The sequence below is a fragment of the Symsagittifera roscoffensis genome, chromosome 2 (assembly GCF_963678635.1).
Source record: "Symsagittifera roscoffensis chromosome 2, txSymRosc1.1, whole genome shotgun sequence".
NCBI lineage: Eukaryota > Metazoa > Xenacoelomorpha > Acoela > Convolutidae > Symsagittifera > Symsagittifera roscoffensis.
In genome coordinates this window covers 62,704,785-62,719,293 of record NC_087063.1, presented here as the reverse complement: position 1 = coordinate 62,719,293, position 14,509 = coordinate 62,704,785, and the positions used below count along the sequence as shown (strand labels likewise).

The window sequence follows — 14,509 nt, the reverse complement described above, 5'->3', positions numbered from 1 at the left end:
TATTTAACTTTTCAATTTACCAACACATTTTGTTGAAAAAGACAAAAACTGAAACAATTTTTTTTTAGATTACTAAAAAACTTTTTTTTTCAGATAAATGAACCCCTTGACGAATGCACGCAACCAACAAGAATTATCTGAACGGGAGCTTCATTTAGGAGTTGCAAACTCAAACCAATCGTGGCATTCGTTGCATAAAAACAGTGCCTATGTTTATGCAGGAGGATTACCCTACGATTTATCGGAAGGTGACATAATCTGCGTGTTCAGTCAGTATGGAGAAATTGTGGACATCAATTTGATTCGAGATAAAGCAACGGGAAAGTCAAAGGGCTTCTGCTTTTTGGCCTACGAAGACCAAAGAAGTACAATTTTAGCGGTCGACAATTTGAATACGGCTAAAGTGTGCAATCGACAAATAAGAGTGCAGCATGTATCAGATTATAAGGCGACTCAGTTGAAGGAAAAAGATTTGAAAGATAGTGAGAAAAGCGACTGGGTTAAACTTCAATTGGAAGGAGTTGCTCCAAAAGCAATTAGCAATGGGCATGGAAGCTCGGATTCAGATGCCGAGATAGTTATCGCGAAGAAAAAGAAGTCGAAAAAAGAGAAGAAAGAAAAGAAAACGAAGAAAAATAAAGACGAACGAAAGCAATTAAAGAGAGAAGCTTCTCCGAGTTTTATTAAAGGTGAGGTTAAAGTTAAGAAAGAAAGACGTGATCACAAGGAGTACGAGAGACCAGAAAACTACAGCCATGAAAACCGATACAGAAATGCAGAAAGAGTAGAAAAAGATGGCAAAATTAAAAAGAGGAAGCGATCTAGATCAGGATAGCTCGAACTCATGGGGTCTTACTGCTTTGATAAGATGGTGAGGTAGATTATGGCAATGAAAGATGGGGACCCAAAAGAAATAGCAATTTTTGAAAAGATGGAGTTTGAAGAACTTTCCGATGGCATTGCCGAGGTTCAATCGAAATGCCGAGGAACTTTCATAGTGACTGAAATTACTGGTCCATGAAGCCGTGATCAATTAAAGCAAAACTATGCGTTTCTTCTCGTATTAGAAAAGAAAATTTCGTGTCACAAATTTTTGCAGTGGTGTTGAGTATAGAGCGAGCTCACATCGTGTCATTACACTAGTGATAGACATAATTTTTGTGCACTGACATGCTAAACTCGAGAGTTAGAATTTAACTTCGTGGAAATGTGCTACGTCATCTTCTACTAAAATTTCATTTTTTGATTTCATACTTTCTTTTCAATATGTCTTCAACAAAATAATTCAGTTATATTGGTTTTTGGTGGCGTTGTGTCAATTTCTGTCGGCTTAGTTGCCGATATTGCTTAGATCAGACTAGTTCAGACTCTTATATATGTCGTTATGATTTTTTTCAGAAAAAGTCTTGAAAGAGTTCGGGCTGAAATTTTTTTTTGCGGTTTGATTTTCGATTTCTTTTTTAGTTCAGTTCATTTCCTTTGTTAAAAGGAATGCAAACTCCATCATCGAACAGAAAAAGTGTAAAGGTCTTGAAAAACTTCGAGTTTCGATAGCGGAATTAAGTTTTTAGACTTTTCAGGTAAATAAAAAAAATAACTTTTTAATACATTTTATTCAAATTGGCAAACATAAATTGTTCTAGAATTTCAGCAAGTTTTGAGGCTATATAGTTTTTTCTTCGAAGTTTGAGTTTTTCAAAAAACAAAAGCAGTTTTTTTGTTTACTTGATTTCATTGATTCGCTCTCATTTCTCTGTTGGCTATGTTTCAGAGTCATGAACACAGTGAGTACTCTTATTTAGTTCTGAGTGATTTTTTGCTCGTTTTTTTTCAGGAAAAATCCTTAAATTTTGTTCAGGCTCAAATTTACTTTTTTGCAGTGTGACTTTTGATTTCTTTTTAAGTTCAGTTTATTTCCTTTGTTAAAAGGAAGGAAAACTCCACTATTGAACAGCAAAAGTTTAATGGTCACGAAGTACGTGATCGACTTCTAATTTCAAAAAGCGAAAACAAAAAGCTAATTTCAATAGTAAATTGTTCAATAAATTTTCAATCGTAAATCGTTATTGAATTTCAAAGAGCTGAAGGCTATCTATTCTCTCTTTAAAATTTGGTATTTGAATTTTTAAAAAAAAAAGTTTTTTTTGTCTTTTGCGTTGATGACTCTTTTTCAATATCTGTTGGCTATGTTCTTAAATGCCAAGATAATGGTGATGCAATTCAAACTCTACGTAAATTGTTTTTGCAGATGATTTCAATTCTTTTTACGTTGATTTCAAATTCATTTGCTATTTAGCTCTTCAATACACCATAGTGCAATTATTGCAAAAGACACATGAATGATTTTTAGTTTTGAAAGTGGATTTTAATCTTAGATTTCTCAGTGGCATAAAGGTCTTACTTTTTACCTAATGATCTATTTTTCATTATATTGCAGGTATAAAAAATCTTTGGTGATAGTTTTTTTTTAAATATTCAAAAGCCTTAAGGCTAATATTGTTTTCTTGTCAAGCTTCAGAAATTGGCTCATGCATGCTCTGCTTTAGGAATATGAATTCTTAGAATCTTTGAAATAGGATGATAGGAAGAATTTGAAAACAGCTACCTTTTTATCGGCTAAGGTTTTTGAACTAAACTACTAAATACCTCTGTTCCATTTGCTTCTTTTTTTTCTGAAATCTTACTAAAGCTTCAAGAGACGTGATGAAACATTTGATAATTGTAAAAGTAGATGTATTGAAATAACAGTGTTTGAATATTTTTGGCTGATACATGTTTTCATAAAATTAGTTGTACAAATCAATTTATATGCTGTGTATCTGTACCATATCTTTGCCTTGATTTAAAAGTTTTAGATTAGAGTTTGATATTAAAAAGTTTTGCTTTGAAAAAAGTTCATATTATTACTTTCTCGTTTTTTGTCCACTAATTTTGTTATTTTTGTTTTCGCACTTATTTATTGTTTTTGTTGAATTGTTGAAGTGCTAAACGGGTTTGAACTCTGCCAGTTTTGTTGTATTGGGCTTCGAATGGTATGTTAAATTTCGTATTCGAATAGTTTTTTTTTCAGACTTTTCGGTATTCTAAAATGAATTTTGTTGGGAGTATCAGCGCTACTGGCGCAGCAACGCTCTGTATTTGTTTCTGTTTGATCTCGCTTTTGCGTGCGTTGAAAAATAATCATGTTTGTATCAGGGAGTTATCCACATTTTTTATACTTCGTGTTTTTCTTCGTAATTTGCAGCCGTTTTCTATATCTCTGCATTGAGTATCCTGAGAGCTCATGTATTTGAACAATTGCTTTTTTCTGACTCAATTTTCTGATCTGACTGATTTTTTTATTGATTCTTGTGATCGCGTATACTTCTTTTACTCTTGATGAAACTGTATTAGTTTATCGTAAACTAGCAATTTGTGATCTTTCTGTTGCGAAAGTGGTGCGTAATTCAGCGTCGCCTCTGCGATTGCAACTATTAGGTTTTGTGTTCTTGTGACATAACCATTACGTACTTGTCTTAAAGGATCGGTACATAGGTATATTTTTTGCAATCAAAGAAGCAGCTTTTCGTGTTCAATGTGTTCAGTTTTTGTGTACTATTGGCTCATTTAATTGGTTAGTTTTAAGAAACGGCTAATTTTTTAAGCTACTGAATTTCGTTGAGGTTATATACTATAGGTTATTTCTATGACTTCAACTCAAAAGATCAAAAAATTTTGAAAGAACCGGCATATAACCCAAGTAGAGGTTGGGTCGTCGTTGCCTAAACTGTCTTTGTGCTTCTTGACCTTTCAGAAATGTAAATTTTTGCTTTTGTGTCTGCATCATTGTAGTGGATTTTTCCGCCTAGTCCCCATCTTTTTTTGACTCGGTGTGTTTGGTTTTTGTGCTTAGTTTTTTTCCTGGTATCTGTTTTCTACGTTGTTAAGAAGGACGGTTTTGTGAAAAAATCCCTATCTTTTTTTGCTTCGGCGAAAATCGCCATCTAGAGTCCTGCCGTCTACTTGGACCATTTCACTGGCAGTTCGGCGGTGTATTTGTGCCAGAATGATGGAATATTGAGTGGGTTCCTTGATCCTGTGTTGACTGCGCCATTTTATAAGTTTTATTTACCCACCGCCGTGTTCGCAGAGAAAAAAGATAGCTTCAAATTTAGGAAACTTAAGATAGTTCTTGGAAACATATGGAATGATCAAATGAAGAAGGATGATCAAATAAACTGGATGTTTTTTTATCGCAAAAGACAAGTTAATATGATTCGTGGGAAATAGAATTAGCTTGTTAATAGTGGAAATAAAATAATAAATTCGAATTTTTCCAACTTGTTCATTAACGCTATTCGCACTTCCGGTTGGGTATGTAACTTTTTTCTTCTGACCATGCAAAAGCCTTTTAAATACTGATAAAACGGCAGGGCGACAGTTCGTAACAGGCGGCAATTCGTAACAAGGCATTGACAAGTAGCGAATGCTTGCTCCGCTCCGCTTATGTTCGGCACGTGCGGATTAGTGCGCGTAAATCAGTGTTTGACGCTAAATATACTGCTAAGAATTGTCATTTGTTACGAGTTGTCACCTGTTACGAATTGTCACCTCACATGCTAAAACTTCTTAAGAATTATGGGTATGAAAATTGAGATGTGGTAACGATGTTCAGTTGAATAAACTGTTTTTTTTTGTGGTTTCCATCTACGGTTTTCATGGTTTGTTGTGCTGAAGCTGTGGTTGCCTCTTTTTTTATTTAGTTAGGAACCTATCTATCTGCTAAGTCTAAGTTGGTTTTCCGTGTGCAATTTGTTTAATGAAACTGGATCTTTGAAATCGAGTAAACGAAATGACACTAGGATTGTGTACGTGAGAATTTTTTTGTTCTTTTTTTAAATTTAATCTTCTAAGTTGAGCTACATTTTTCCCCAGCATCAACAGTGAAAATGACGCAAAAATCCCATTTGTCAGTATGTGTTCATGATTTCGATTCACTTGATGGGAGACTCTCTGCGTCGCCTCTGCTATCAAATGTTGACATTGCTACTGCTTCAGGTTTATGATCATATGCAATGAAGTCAAATGCTATCCAATTCGGTCACCCAGTTGCAATGCTGTTGGGACATTTCGCTGTCAGAAATGATTCTCTAACATTTGAAGATAATGAAACTCAGAAAAAAGAAGGCATTGATATTATCAACAGCCAGTCAAATGATAAAAATTTCGTTGAGCAATACGTAGAAGCCGTAGATACTGTTTTGAGAGTGCAGCAAAGGTGCGATCCGGAGAAACTCAAACTCTGGCGTTCCATCCTTTGCGCTGTTTTGTACGAATTGACAAAAGGGGATCAAACCTGTTCAGAGCAAGGAACCAAAAATCACAAGTTTGATTTCACAAAACATGAAAGCCAGAATGAAATGACTTATCTGTGCGAGTTTTTGCCCAGCTTGAGAGTCGAAGAGTTTCTGAAAATATGCTTCAAACTTCAGTTTTTTGCGGAGCTCGGAAAGATTGTGTGTCATTCGGAATATGAAATTCTTGTAATAGTTGAGCAAATTTGGTCGAATTATGACGAAAATTCTGAAGATACGATTAGAAACCTTGCCAAGTTTTCTATAAACTTGTGGAAAAGCAAAGCCGATAATCTAGAAGATTACCGTATCTCCCTGGATTTTGTTAAAAATTATCTACACGCCACTGATGTGGTTGAAAAATTTGAGGAAGAGCTGCTTAAACTGCTAGCAGGAGATCTGAAGTTGATGCAAGCTGAAATTGATCAATATAAAAAAGAATTCAAACCATATAGTTATACTAGGAATCCAGAAAGTTTCAATAAAGAAACTGGCCAAAAACTGAAAAAGTTAGTTAAACTCACCAAAACTATCGTTAACGAGCTGAAAAATAATTTTGGCGTCCAAGTAGAATCAGTTGACCTTATAAAAATGGAAATCGACAAATGTTGTTTTTTGATTGGCTTTGACCAATGCGAGATGTTTAACAGCAGGGAAAATGTAATCGATCATTTTAAAAATGTTGATGGTTGCCGGGAAATTGACATAGCTGTCAATTCGGTCAAATACTTTCTCAATGATAATTTGACACAATTTTGTTATGTCATGGATTACTTCTCGAAGCTTGAATCATCTCAAAACGATAAAAATGAATTCGAAACAATTCTGGGGATTGTCGAAACTTATTTGCCGTTAATTTGTTGTCCTGAGGTAATGAATAAGTTGCTGTATCTTACTTTGGCTCCCGGTCCTTGCGAAAAATTGAACTGTGTTGGAACCAAAATGTCCAGCGATTCTATTTGTCTGCTGAGAAATGTTTTCTTCGAGAACATGATTAAGTTAACTATTGATGATATCGAAATATTACGAATCAATTTATACGAAGAATTGAAAAATTTAGGTACGTTTAACGAATGGAGTATATGTATAGCAGAGGAAATGGGATTGACTCTAAGTAAATTGACAGAACTTTTCAACCGAATCAGTCCGAAAGACTTGCATGAGCAAAACGAAACAATGAATTATCTGTCGAAATGTTCCTTTGTCATTCCTGATAAAATCATTGAAAAAGCTGTGCATGATGCGTTTGCTACCAGAGGAAAGACCATGTTGATTCAGTTGCTATTCCAGAAGTTACCATCGTTACTAAAACTAACTAGAAAAGAGTCCGAAAACAAAATTCCGTACGTTATTGAAGTGATAGCTACGACTAATGTCAGTAACGCAAATAGTGCTTGTCAATTTGTTCGGTTTCTAGTCGATACTATGGAAGTTTCGAGTGATATGATGTTTGTTCGTGGAATAATCCCAAAATTTTCTGGCAACAAGGTCAATGCAGTGAAACTATTAACTAGCATTTTACCATTATTGAAAAATGAAAAAGTAGTTTATGCATCAATTCTGAACAAATTTTTTAACAAACAGATGCAAAATCATAACTTGGACTTGAATGATAAATGGGTTTTGAATTTCACAAAAGTCGGATTCGCAGAGCTGATCGATATCGTCACTATTGAAGATACAATCATCGATTACCGGAAACTGATGATCCAAAATGATTCCGACAAGTTCCTGGCCCTGGTTGAATATTTCCGGATATCTTGTTTAGTTTTGCCTAAAGTCGAATATAACATGGCGAGATTGGAACTGAAAAATATTCCCGAGTTTTTGAAATATTCTGCTCAGGAAGTATCTTTGAGTGCTTTGCGGTTCATGACCTCAGATGTAAAATCACTTGACATTAGGGCGTTTGCGGTTAGTCTGAAATTACTAATTGCTCAGTCATTATTCGATAGACGCCAAATTGACAATGTGAACAAAAGTGTCAATATGGTAGTGTGGAAAACGATTCTGAGAGTTATCAAACTGTGTTTGAGTTGCGAGGACGTAAGTTATCATGCAAACTTACTCGAATCACTGACAGCAATTGTAAAAGGCGTTCTGAAGTGGCTGAAAATGGAAACCGACCTAAATGAGGGGGACATTTTTGGACCCTTTGACTTATTTTTCTTCTGCGTTCACATGTTAGATGATATTTTGCTTTGTTGTTTGCTCACTTTGAACCAGCAACAGGAAATTGTGTTTCGAGACTGCTTTTATCTTTTGATTGACCAAATGCAGCTCTTGGGGAAAATGCTTTATGAAAATTTGCAGCGCGGGAACTACAAAGATTATCTGCACAAAGACGAAGAGGGAACTAGTACTGTTGTTACCTGGGTCGAACTGAAGACTATGTACAATGACAGCGTGTGTAAAACAGCTAAGTGTTGTTCATACTCACTTCCACAGAATCTGAACAGCTTCCTCAATTCAAACTAAGAATTCACAAATTAAATTAGAATGTTAAGTTTCAATGTTCAGTTTAGCTAAGAAATTGTTTTATGTTGGTTATATCTGTGCAATCAGGTCAGGGGCAGATTTAGGGGAGGGGGGACGCCCCCCTTCTAGGATTCAACCCTTTACCGACCCAAAGGGTCCCCCCTTAGAACTACTTTCAGATATCCAATTTTGGCTGACGGACCCTAAATTTTTTCTGAAGGCGCCTTTGGCGCCAATATATACTTATTTTAAGGGGGGAACGTGCGCCGAAAAAACGCGATTTTTTGGTAAAATTTTTCCAAAAATTGCCTAAAAATGCCTTTTTGGCCTGTTTTTTGTTCCAAATTTAGCATGCGGCGCAGAAACTTTGGCCAGAGCAGGGACTATTTAGACCTCGGGAAACCAATTTGGTCGACCTAAAAAAAAGGTCGGCAAAATTTCAAAATTTTTTTGAAAATCCCTCCGCCCGCTCGTGAAATGCCCCTGAATCAGGTACTAGATAGTATTTTAAAAACAGACTGAGCTTGCTCGATTTTTTAAATAGCTGTTTGATGCGAATCTATTATATATTTAAATGCGGGCTTCACTATCTCGCCATGTTAAAGCTTTTTCAACGTATTCTTTTTGCATGTTTAAGCTATATCGTATATTGCAATGGTTAAGAATTTTTTTCGATTTTCCAATTCCAATTTGATTTTAGTGATTATTTTACCGGTTTTAAATTAAGCAGCCCAATATCGAATTAGGGGTTGCGAATTTGGCCTCCAATTTTGAATGACCGAATCATTTTAGTTAACGAGATAAGACGATTTTTGAGATTTTTTCAAAAATTTTCAGAAATTTCAAATAACAAAAAATATACAAAACTTGAAGTTCCCAACCCTGTAGTTGGGTACTGTCAGAGTACTCTAAGGGATTACAAACCTTGCCTCCAAATATGACTGTTCAAATCCTTGTAGTTTTCGAGATATGACGTTTTTTGTGATTTTTTCAAAAGTTTTCAGAAAACTTAAATTATTAATATTTTTTAAAAATCTGAAATTCCCAACCCTGTAGTTAGGTCCTGTCAGAGTACTTTCAAAGATTGCGAATCTTGTCTCCAAATAGTGACTCCTCAATTCTTTGTAGTTTTCGAGATATGACGTTTTTTGTGATTTTTTCAAAAGTTTTCAGAAAACTTAAATTATTATTATTTTTTAAAAATCTGAAATCCCCAACCCTGTAGTTAGGTCCTGTCAGAGTACTTTCAAAGATTGCGAATCTTGCCTCCAAGTATGACTGCTCAATTCTTCGTAGTTTTCGAGATGTGACGTTTTTTGTGATTTCTTAAAAATTTTCAGAAAGTTAAAATTAATTATTTTTCAAAATTTGAAATTCCCAACGCTATAGTTCGGTGTTGTCAGGGTACTCTATAGAGTTGCAAATCTTGCCATATGCGACTGCTCAAATGCTTTTACTTTCCGAGATGTGACATTTTTTGATTTTTTCAAAATTTCTCAAAGAACTTATCTAAAGAAATTCAAAAAAATCGAAACTACCAATTCGAAGATACAACCTTATTGTCAGTGCACACCCTGGCGTCTCAAATCTTGACTCTTAATATGAATGCTCAAATCCTTTTAGTTTCCGAGATAAGACGTTTTTTTCAATTTTTTTTTTGTGGGAAACTTAGGTTTAAAAAATTCACAAAATTTTGAATTCCTAACCCTATAGTAGGGTGCTCTCAGGGACTCTCAGTGGTTGCAAATCTGGCCTCCAAATTTCTGCAGAGGCCCATTAACTTTTCGAGATGACGCTTTTGAAATGGGAGTTTTAAAAAAATTAGCTACACGGTGCAGCTAAAGCTGCATTCTTAAACAAAATATTATTCTAAGCATTTTCAAATGAGTGCTAAAACAACTCTTCTCTGCTTGATTTCAGCAGTGGTTTTTGACTTTCAGCCAAATTGATAGCAAACATTTTAATGAGAGCGCATATTCCATTTGTTTTTGAGCAATTAAAAATTTTGAACGCTTTCTATTCAACTTTCTGCTGTTTTCTGTTACGATCAGATCAAACTTTTAAATATGGTTAAAAATGTAATTTTTAGAAAAAATCGGACATGTTTAAAAGCTTAAATGAAAAAGAAAAACAATATGTCCGCCAACTTTGAGTTCAGATTTTGCTATAAATGTTATCTTCTAAATTATTGAGCTATTTGCCATCTTCTTCCAAACCAAACTGTTTCGATGAACGCTTGCATAAATTTAAAAAAATATCCTTTAAATCTAATCATTCAATCTTTTTGGAAAACTGTTTCAATGAATTCATTACTTATTCCACAAATCAAGTAACATGCCAAGTAATTTTCTCATTTCTTTTTTAACTATTGATAACTGATTTAGCGATCAAACGTTAAACTTGGAAACGGTTACCTTTTCATCTACCTCATTATCCTACACTTGATTGCTGTTAAAAAATTCTGTATAAAAAGGATTCCTTTATTTCTGAACAACTAACATCCTGTGAAAAAAAACTGAAAAACCTAATTTTTACGTTAACAGTTAGAAAAATATTTTTTGTTCAAACCAGTTTATAAACTTGTATTATATTGGAGGCATGTATCCTGTTAACTTTTTATCTACCTCATTATCCTACACTTGATTGCTCTGTTAAAAAACTCTGAATAAAAAATGATTCCTTTATTTCTGAACAACTAACTTCCTGTGGCAAAGAAACAAACTGAATAACTTAACTTTGACAATAACTTTCAGAAAAAATAACTGTTCAAACCAGTTTCAAAAAATTTCTTGTGTTATATTGCAGACATGTATCATAATATTATATCTCTATAAACGATATTTTTTGTTTTGAGCTCGCCGTCATCATTTCGTACGAAAATTTTGATATTACTTGGATCTTTTATTCTAGATGCAGCAACATAAAACTGTCCGTGGGCAAAGACCATATCCCAAAGCCACACTAAGACTCGATCAAGACTTTGTCCCTGACGTTTGTTGATTGTTAATGCAAAAGCTGGCTTCACAGGAAACTGTCTTCTCCTCCATTTGAAAGGAACAGTTTCACTCTCCTCAACAATAAGATAAATCCGAGGAATATAGTGAAGCTCCTTATTGTTGAGTTTCCGCGCGACAATTAAACTTTTCCCGATCATATTCACGACAATGAGGCGAACTCCATTACAGAGACCATTTTTGGGATCAAGGTTTCAAGCATAATTGGCATCCCAATTTTCAAGGTTATTTGATGGTCAGATAACCCTGAAACTTCGATAGAGTTAAGAAACTCTGACGGATACCTGCATTGATCGTCAGGGGTCAAGCACTGCCTGCACTATAGCATTCGATGCCGTTTCCTAATCACATTAACAAACTAATTTAATTGCTAACACAGTTTGAACAAACTCAGTATAACTACCTGAAAACCGTTGGCAGCAGTGCTTATTAATACGAGTGGTCGTTGAATTTCGAACCGTGAATATTGCCTTCGAAAGATCTTCATGTTGCTCATACTGCTAAAAGTACTTAAGTTTCTTGTCAAACCTTACAGAGATTAAATATCGAAAGTGAAAAAAAAAACTAACCTCAAAACTATCGAAAACCCAATCCACCGCTTTCTTTAGGGATGAACTTGTAATAATTTCGGTTTTTTCTGATGGTAGAGCCACAAAATCGTCCTTCAACTGATTTGTTCCATCGCCAATGGACAAAAGCCAATTATCATATTCCACGGCAGCTGCTTCATTCTCAGCTCCTTTCATCCGCATATTCTCTACAAGTGCGAATGAAGTGAAATGCGACCACAAAAATGATTTTTTTAGGCAAAAAGCAACAGCATCCCGAGCATTTCTTGATTTTACAACGGGAATGATCTGTCTAAAACAAAAGTAAGTATAACACTACTAGCTTTCAACAGTGGGCAATAGTAAAAAAAAAAACGGTATCTCACCTAGAATCGCCAGCTAGCACGATAGATTTACCCCCGAAAACGACATCAGTATCCATTATGTCTCTAAAAGACCGATCAAGTGCTTCCAGTGAAAAGCGGTGGATCATAGGAGCTTCGTCCCAAACAACAACTTTGCTGACACGACTCAACTCCGCCAGAGCCGATTGAAATGATATACTCAAAGAAGACAGCTCCTGTATCTCAAGAGGAATTTTAAACCGAGAGTGCGCTGTTCTTCCGCCAGTTAATTTTGTTGCTGAAATCCCACTTGAGGCAACCGCTAAGGCAATAGAAACGATTTCATCTTCGAGTGATCGAGTGGCAGCTAGCAAAGTATTCAGAGCGTGCGTTTTACCAGATCCACCTCTGGCATTTAAAAACACAACATTGGTATCCAACTCTGAGTTTGTTCGTCACAAAACTCTCGCTGCTTACGATTCAAACAAGTGTTATTTTCTCCGCAAGAGCTTCCACAGTTTTTCGCCCACACAATCTGTCAATAAGGATTTTGTCCTCTTTCGTTACTTCGGGCAGAGCAAAAAATGTCATAGTGCGAGAATGAGACATCAGAAAAGTCTCGATATCTAAGAGCGCCATTTGCTTTAGAAGGTCTTTGCTCCAATCGGGATAATCACGCCGATAATCATCATACCATGAAGCGATATGCTTTTCAAAAAGTTCTTTCGAATTGGATATTTCACAGAAAACTAACAGAACTCCAAACAACTTTCGAATACTTCTCGAGCTCAACGTATATGAAGCATCACAAAGAAGAGACTCCCACTCGCGATCGGATTCTAGGAGACCGAGAGCTGCACAGACATCTTGAAAGGTTTCGTGCTATTCACTGCCATATAGTTTCAAGCTTTGAAAACACGTTTTGCCTGGACAGAAAAAAAACATACAGCATTAGACAGCTATATTCACAAAACTTCATCAAAAAAACCTTACCGGCGTATTGCTCGATGTAAAATCATTCGAAGATAAAATCTTTCGCCTGCACAGGGATGAACTGTGAAGACTCTACCAATAGTGTCTGATGTAAACTTTGGGGGACGCCTTCGCCTATTTGTTTTATCCCAAACAAGATAAGTAGGAAAATTAGAACAAATAACACGGTTAGAAGGATTGCTGGCATTAAAATCAAAGAACTCAGTCAGCTCTGTTCTGCTGTTTCTCTCGCTCCTAACGGCTTCTTCTACACAGTTTTCAGCAAACACGATTTACTGTTCTCTGGGCAAATGCACTGGAAGTGTTAGAAGGATATCTCTCCGATTGTGGAATGCTTAGTAGTCTTCCGCAGGCTTCCTGAGATCCATTATAACGCATATTCTGATAGGCCTGAATTTCATCTTTCACTTCATTGTCAATTCGAACCATTTGCCGATCAACTCCCTTCAACAAAATCATTAAATCAAGGACAAAAAAGTCAATTCTTCAACAAACGCCTTGGAAAATTAACTTTTCAACGGAAAAGAAAGCCTTCAAGCTGATTCAAGTGAACTAAAAAACCTCTTTACCTTATTTATTTACATGAAGATATACTTTGGAGAATTTTGAGAAACGCAAGCTTGATGTGGGCATCGAACTTTAATAGCAAGTAAGAGCTGTAGGGGACTACCCATCGGTTGTCCACGGAAAATTGGCCCACTACCGCTGTATGCCCACCATCGGCAGGAGACAGCCTATTATAGCTCGGATAATTGGCTTGGCTTGTTCATCCCAAAGAGTTCTCGTAGCAAAATCCTTAGGGAAGTATTTGCTGCATTTTCCATCAACCATACAAGGCGATCTGCGATTTAGCGGCCCACACGGTCCGTGAATCATGCATCAAAGAACGATGCTCTGTAACTTCTCAGCTTGTCGCTGTTTGTCTTCTTCAGTGAAGAAAGGAGCTGGTGGGGGAGTTTCTGCTGATATCAATTTGTCAATATCGGACGAATTTCTTAATCGATCTTGATTCGCCAGCATAAGCAAGATATGAGCATGAGGTAACCCCCGTTTTTGGTACTCGATAACGTACATATACGCAACATTTTTTCCGAAAATCTCTGAAACACACTAAAAAATGAAACACATAAACAAAACGATTGAAACTTCTTATATGTACTAAACCTTGGCGTAACAGTTCGTGCATCAGCGACTTGAGTTTGAGTCGAAAAACTCGCACAACAATATCTGGCCTTGATGCCACTGTTTGATTTGCATCGAGACAATTCTGAATTTCTGGCCACAACGGATTACAGGTAAACTTTATGAAAAGATCTGGTTTGTGATAGTGTCGACATATTGCCATTGCGTCTTGGTACCTGTTTAAAAATTACTTAAACTCAATAAATAAAACATTTTTTTAAACCATCGGAAAATTACCTGGCATGACGATTACGGTAACTTCCTGTGATGGACTTCGGACAAGTTTTGCGCTGCCCTAGCTTTCCAACGCTAGCATCGGCTGCCAGAACAGCGTCCTCCAAATTTGCAAGCACATCGGATCGCAGTGAATCTTGGTTGAAACGCGCGTACTTCAACCTCTGATTTTCTACAGAAGCAAAGGAGATACACAAATATTCTTGGAATAGCCTTTCTGCTTTGAATAAAACAGCTCGGTTCGAACCAGGGCGTTCATTTATTTGAAAGCAGTGATATTTCTGTAGGCTCATCGTTTGATTGGAGTTACTAAAAAACACAACTGAAATTTCGATACTTCACTCAACTGAAAAATCATGAAAAACTCTGCGTGCCTCAATTTC

The 14,509-nt window shown here is 36.0% G+C and overlaps 1 protein-coding gene across 1 annotated transcript; it reads left to right on the top strand.

Annotated features, from left to right (window-relative positions):
* The first annotated feature begins 63 nt into the window (after positions 1-63).
* Positions 64-1,636, top strand: LOC134840118 (RNA-binding motif protein, X-linked 2-like). The gene has a single exon (XM_063855809.1). It carries the CDS (start codon positions 98-100, stop codon positions 833-835), a length of 738 nt encoding a protein of 245 aa, XP_063711879.1. The 5' UTR covers positions 64-97; the 3' UTR covers positions 836-1,636.
* The last annotated feature ends 12,873 nt before the right edge of the window (positions 1,637-14,509 follow it).

Bases quoted from the DNA above. Each gene is read 5' to 3' on its own strand.
- LOC134840118 (XM_063855809.1), top strand. From the start codon at position 98: ATGAACCCCTTGACGAATGCACGCAACCAACAAGAATTATCTGAACGG.